Here is a 6,834-nt window from a genome sequence, read left to right as displayed (position 1 = left end):
GAGCAAGGGGAAGCCACTCAGGTGATGTGAGCGAGCATCAGCACCTCTCTACCAGCTCAGGCACTGTGCTGGCCCTGAGGGTTAACCGTGCGGCGAGGTCCGAGTCCAGTCCGAGGTCAAGGGTGTGGTATGGAGGCTGTCCGTCAAAGCTGAAGCGGGATCCAAGGCAGGGAGTCGGGTGAGGTCAGGAACTCTGGCAGAAGAGCAGGACGGGGTGCCGGCAGGAACAGGCTACCAACAATGCTGCTCCCACAACGTGGGACTGGGGCTGGCTGGCTTTTATCTGATCCTCTGGTGACTCGCCTCTCCTGGCCTGGAGGTGAGCACTCCTCCTGCAGGAACTTAGTTCCCTCCACCTCTCTGCCCGGAGCCTCTGCAGCTCAGGAGAGGCTGGAGGGTTACCGGACCCAGAGGCAACCTCAGCTTCCCCTGACGGGGCTGAGAGTGGAGCACCTGCAGGCAATGGGTCCTCCATCACCTCCGGAGCCAGAGCGGATTCAGCTGGTGTCTGCACCTGAGGATCCAGCACAGGTGAGGACCCTTCGGGCTCATGTCCCAGCTCCGGCTCAGCTGGTTCTGGAGGCGGGGAATCCTGTGCAGGCTGGGATTCCTCAGGTTCAGCCTCCGAATCCCAGGCCATCACAGGCACAGAGGGAGAGGGAACACCTGTTCCGTCAGCTCAGGACAGGAGGGGGTTAAAACTCCGGGAACAACAGCGACGTTTGGGATTGCCCAAGCTGCTTTGCTGGAGGAGGAGCAGGAAGTTCCCACTCCTGGGATCCGCTACGGATGATTCGGACACTTGAAGCGATGCTCTGTACCTTGTAAATATGTACAATAAAGACTGTAAAATGCATCTCTGATTGAGCAGAGGGATTTATTGTGAAGGGTTCCACAAACCCATCACAGGTACAGAGAGAACCATGTGCAGAGGTGGCAGTGCCCTTGTGCTGAGGCGAAGGAAACAGCTTTTCCGCTTGGCCTTTGGTTTGGACTCAGTCTGACCCTTATGTTTCCCTCCCCTTATAGTCTTGATTTATGAGCTATTTTAAAATGAGGCATTTTAAATTGCATTTCAACCTGTATTTTAAATTGCTTTCTCCCCCCTCTCTTTCCCCCCTATTATGTTTTTACTGTGATTTTATTTTATTGGTGTTAGCTGTCCTGAGCCCTGCTCTGGCCAGGGAGGGCAGGGTATAAATAATTTATTATTATTATTATTGGATTCTGGATTCATTGCATTACCTATGAGAACATCCAAATTATCGAGGAAGCCTACAGTCCTCTTTTGCTTTTGTGGGGAGAGAATCGGTGGAACACTAGCCTGAGAGCCTTTCCTCCCACCGGCAAATCTTCATTTGCACCTCCCTCAGCCGAATTCAGGGTCTTCTTCCGACACTTTCAGCAAAGTATTAAGTTTTCTCTCACTAATTTATTAACAATCTCTGTGAATACCGTATGGTGAAATGTACAAGTGTTATTAACAATGTAGATTCCCTAGACGAATGTTATACTCTCTGCCTATTCCGAAAACAAAACATATTTTGATGCGCTCAGAAGTCCATTTCTTTAGTTCCACCTGTAAGAAATAAGACCCGGCGCGTTCTGGCTCTGCTACACAATGCTGAGGACGGAAGGGGGCTTGTTCTTCACCGCTGCTTGGACGGATCCGGGCTTCTTCCGCATTTGCTCAAGGGTAGACATGGCTCCAGCGTATTTGTGCTTTCAAACAGAGAAAGAGACGGGGCTGTTATTCCTGGCATTCTTGGGGGGGGGGTGCAAAACAAATATGTCTTGAAATAAGAGGGATGCAAGCTGTGGGTTAAACCACAGAGCCTAGGACTTGCCGATCAGAAGGTTGTCGGTTTGAATCCCCGCAACGGAGTGAGCTCCCGTTGCTCGGTCCCTGCTCCTGCCAACCTAGCAGTTCGAAAGCACGTCAGAGTGCAAGTAGATAAATAGGTACCGCTCCGGCGGGAAGGTAAACGGTGTTTCCGTGTGCTGCTCTGGTTCGCCAGAAGCGGCTTAGTCACGCTGGCCACATGACCCGGAAGCTGTATGCCGGCTCCCTCGGCCAATAAAGCAAGATGAGCGCCGCAACCCCAGAGTCAGCCACGACTGGACCTAATGGTCAGGGGTCCCTTTACCTTTAAGATCTTGCTAACCAGAAGTGGCTTTTCAGAGCCCTGATAATCTTGGCTTTCAGTTAAAACAAAATCTATTTAAGCCTCCAGCCCATGTGGGGTTATAGAAGGTTTCTTGTCAAGGCCTGGGAGGCTTACAGTAATTTTGGATGGGGTGCTCGGTGCTCAAAATTCCCACTGCTCTGTTCCTCCTAGGCCTTTTCTCCCCATCCCTTTTAATACTCAAACTTCCCCCACCCCTAACCTTGGCGTAAGTTGCAAAAATAGATTCAAACCAATAGTTCAAACAAGCACGAACTTTTTTCAGGCCTCTTCCATGAGACCAAGTGAGTATTTATAGAGTGCTGAAGTGCAGAACAAGCTCCTCTGCATCCGTTTTCGGTCTCATCCTGGCCTATTTCTGCAGACAAAAGGCTGCCAATTAAGCTGCAGTGTTGCGTATGACAGAATTATTGCACGTTCCGTCGTCCAATAATTTCTAGAAGCGGCTGCACTCTCTGGTTTGCTTACTATTCTAGCAAAGCGCTTGCCACTTTCGGTGGGCAGGTGAACGAGGGGAGAGGCCTGCGCCATGTTAACATCCTGCTGGAATTACTGTGCTGGGCCCAGGGGTAACCAGTGAAACCCGGACCAGAATCCGAAGGTTCTGCTGGGAGTCAGTCCGACAGGGCCAAGGCAGGACACGAGGCAGGAAACCAGGCAAGGACAGGTGCAGGATCTAGCACACGGCAACGTTGTTCCCACAACCTGGGACAGGGTCCAACAGCCTTTTATCTTTGTAGGGGTAGCGGCCGGTCCTGATCCCCCGGTGACTCACCTCCCTGTTTCGCCCGAAGGCGAGCACTCCTCCTGCGAGTACAGTGGTACCTCGGGTTAAGTACTTAATTTGTTCCGGAGGTCTGTTCTTAACCTGAAACTGTTCTTAACCTGAAGCACCACTTTAGCTAATGGGGCCTCCTGCTGCCGCTGTGGCACTGCTGTGCAATTTCTGTTCTCATCCTGAAGCAAAGTTCTTAACCCGAGGTACTATTTCTGGGTTAGCGGAGTCTGTAACCTGAAGCGTGTGTAACCTGAAGCATATGTAACCCGAGGTACCACTGTACTCAGGTCTCTCTTTCTCCCAGACCTCAGTCTCTGCAGCTCAGGAGACGTCGGTGGGTGCTTAGACCCAGGGGCCGCCTCAGCCTCCCCTGATCCAACCGGTAGTGGAGCAGCTGTAAGTGATGGCCCAGCTGGAGGCAACGAGGTCATCCCTGCATCTGGAGCCAGGGCAGGATGAGGCCCCTGACTCGGCCCAGCTGGTGCTTGTTGCAGGGGAACCTGTGCAGACTGGGGCTCTTCAGAATCAGGCCCCAGACTAGGTTCAGATGCCACCTGAGGCAAAGGATCCGGTGTAGACTGAGACTCTTCTGGTTCCGAGTCCGAGCCCCAGTCCCAGGCCATCACATACTGTGACAGATCTCAGTTTTGCAAGCTGAGAGCTAGCAGCAACATCCCACCCTCTGGATTCTAACCAGCAGCGACTGATCAGCTTTTGCCTGCACAACTGGATGTGACGGAAAATGAACATCCAAGAACCTGTCCCACCTTTTTACACACCGGTTGCTCGTTATTTGTGTGGCAAAAGGTTCTGCGAAATACAAAACTTTTAAATGCCATTCTATTCCTGCTCGGGTCTAATAAGAGACATTGTTTTGTTGATTTTTCTTCCGTAAGATCAACGCAGGTGTCAACTTTGATCCATTATAGGGCATTAACAGGGGATGGTAAAAAGAGGCTGGCTGCTGCGTCAGGCCAAAGGTCCGTCCAGTCTCACAGCGGTCAAAATTCCTGCCCCAAGGATGGATGCCCCAAGGAAAACCCAGAAGCTCTTATTCCCTGGAAAGCAAAGGATACAAGAGATGCCCGGCTGGATCAGACCAAGGGTTCATCTGTTGTATGCCAGGTGTGCGTGCAGGATCCAGGCCCTGTGATCAGTAGGGCTTCGCAGGACTGGGGCCTTCCTAAGTTTGTTCTGAAGAGGCAAGGCGCAGCCACACAGGTGAGGCCGATTGGTAACTCACTGCACCTGGTGGCAAGAGCTGGGAAGGGATATAAGGTCAGCATTTCCCTTCAGCTCTTGGCCACAGCAACACGTTTCCTGCCTTGCTGTGTTTGGCTCCTTGCTTCCTGATCCTTGAACCTTGACTCCTTGCTTCTTGCTCTTCGGACCCCTGACTTTGGGACTCCTTGCTTTCTAACCCTTGGATTCTTGGCTTCCTGGCTCCTGGACCCCTGTTCCCCTGTTCCTGCTCCCACCCCGCCATCTTGCCCCCGGTCCTGACGTCCCCTGCCAGGACTTCGATCGCCCGTGAACCGGACCGTGACATTGTAAAATATTAGCCGCAGCTAGATGCCTCTGTAAAATTCAGAAAGAGGAGCTAAAAAGATCACGGCAATCTCCTGATTCCCTTCAGCATCTGATATAGAACCAACAGAACTTAGACTTACCTTCCGGTCCACCTTTGCTTTGGCATTGTAGAAGGAGACAGAATCCGGGCAGAACGGCAGGACTTCCTGCTGCATCCGCTCAAACCTCTCCTGTTCGTCTTCATCCTGGAAGGAGGAGGAGAGAGGAATGCAAAATCCAGGAATGAAATAGTGGGGCTTCGTCAATGTAAACAGCAAATTTGACCTACCAGATGATGGGAAGCAGGGCCGGCCCAAGACATTTTGGCACTGGGAGGGGACACACACCACAAAACGGTGCCCTGCCCCGCCAGGGGAGAAGTGGGAAGCAAAGACAGTCTACCTGGCTGATGCATGCGCCAAATATCTCTGTAACTCCAGAGGAGGAGAAGGCATGGTCAAAGAGATGCAGGGAGCCCTGAGCAGACTAGGACTAGCTGCCTGAGAAACAGTTTCTATCCAAATGCGATTTTGGTTTTAAACGCAGTGTAAGGTAGCCTCTGGGACGCGGGTGGTGCTGTGGGTTAAACCACAGAGCCTAGGACTTGCCGATCAGAAGGTCGGCGGTTGAAATCCCTGCGGCAGGGTGAGCTCCCATCGTTCGATCCCTGCTCCTGCCCACCTAGCAGTTCGAAAGCACGTCAAAGTGCAAGTAGATAAAAAGGTACTGCTCCGGCGGGAAGGTAAACGGCGTTTCCGTGCGCTGCTCTGGTTCGCCAGAAGCGGCTTAGTCATGCTGGTCACATGACCCAGAAGCTGTACGCCGGCTCCTTCGGCCAATAAAGCGAGATGAGTGCCACAACCCCAGAGTCGGCCATGACTGGACCTAATGGTCAGGGGTCCCTTTACCTTTAAGGTCGTCTCTGTGGGAATATATTGTATTTAATTATGGGGTATCAGTGTTTTTAGGGGGCTTGTTGGTTTTTGAATGTCTGGTGTAGATTCTTTTCAATTTCGTTGTTCTGTATGGGACAATGACAATAAAGATTATCTTATCGTACCGTTGCAACAACAAGCAGTGTGCTGTGGAGGGAGGAATTGGGAAAGACCTCCCTCTCCCCTCTTATAAATCATAGTGTGTCCTTCAGAAGATAGGAAAGGTCATCTTCCGTTCAATGAATCTTGCACTGTGCATCGTGTGACACACACACACACACACACACACACACATCCCTTTTCTCCCCCTCCTCTGAAGGGCACAGGGATTCTTGCAAGAGATATCGGGGCTTTTCTGGGGCAGCAACAACTTGGCAGTTGCCAGTGTCGATCAGCTCTTGGGTGCCAACAGCTGATTAGCGCTTAGCAGCTGATCAGTGAAACAGGGCGAGGAAGGCCAAGGTATGCGTCTCGGCTTTACTTACCAGAGTTAGGACTCTGTTAATTGGGATCATGCCCAGCCTTATGGCTCCCCCAGGCCTTAAGGCTTCCTGGACCTCCTCTGGGATGAGAAAGGACTCATTGTACCAGATTTCGAATTCTGAAAGGAGGTGGTCATATGGTCAGTTACCTCCTATATCATATATATTGCATGTATTTTGTTTTTCTTTGTGTATTTTTCAAATCGCATTTGAACAACCAAGTCCATTTTGCCTGTCTGTAACCATCAGTCAAAACACGAAGGTCACACCATCCGCATGCTTGTCATCTGAAAATTCACTTATCTGCACTTAAATAATTACACCCAAACCTCACTACGCTCTGCAGATTCACTTATCTAAACAGTCGACTTCCTTTTTTTGTGCTTTGCTGGTCAGTGGCAGCCACTTTCACGCAGAAAGCAGGAATAATTTAATAATAATAATTTATTATTTATTATTTATACCCCGCCCATCTGGCTGAGTTTCCCCAGCCACGCTGGGCGGCTTCCAACAGAATATTAAAATACAATAACCTATTCAACATTAAATAAAAAAATTCCTTCCAGTAGCACCTTAAAGACCAACTGAGTTAGTTCTAGGTATGAGCTTTCGTGTGCATGCACACTTCTTCAGATGTATCTGAAGAAGTGTGCATGCACACGAAAGCTCATACCTAGAACTAACTCAGTTGGTCTTTAAGGTGCTACTGGAAGGAATTTTTTTATTTTGCTACTGGAAGGAATTTTTTTATTTTGTTTTGACCATGGCAGACCAACACGGCTACCTATCTGTAACTATTCAACATTAAAAGCTTCCCTAAACAGGGCTGCCTTAGATGTCTTCTAAAAGTCTGGTAGTTGTTTTTCTCTTTGACATCTGGTGGG

General features: G+C 50.3%; 1 protein-coding gene across 3 annotated transcripts in view; it reads right to left on the bottom strand.

Moving 5' to 3' along the window:
- Positions 1–1,412: 1,412 nt before the first annotated feature.
- KIF9 (kinesin family member 9) overlaps positions 1,413–6,834 on the bottom strand; it is a 39,767-nt gene continuing 34,345 nt past the window's right edge. For all 3 annotated transcript variants that reach the window (XM_081834272.1, XM_081834273.1, XM_081834274.1), the window contains 3 exons: positions 5,954–6,069; positions 4,635–4,739; positions 1,413–1,722 (listed from right to left, as the gene is read on the bottom strand). In XM_081834272.1, the coding sequence (XP_081690398.1) occupies positions 1,615–1,722; positions 4,635–4,739; positions 5,954–6,069 (329 nt within the window). In that variant the 3' untranslated portion in view covers positions 1,413–1,614. The remainder of the gene's footprint in view (positions 1,723–4,634; positions 4,740–5,953; positions 6,070–6,834) is intronic.

Source organism: Podarcis erhardii, assembly GCF_964252035.2.
Source record: "Podarcis erhardii genome assembly, chromosome: 12".
Lineage (NCBI taxonomy): Eukaryota > Metazoa > Chordata > Lepidosauria > Squamata > Lacertidae > Podarcis > Podarcis erhardii.
Note: the sequence above shows the minus strand (reverse complement) of the source record. Positions and strands in the feature narration are given on the sequence as shown.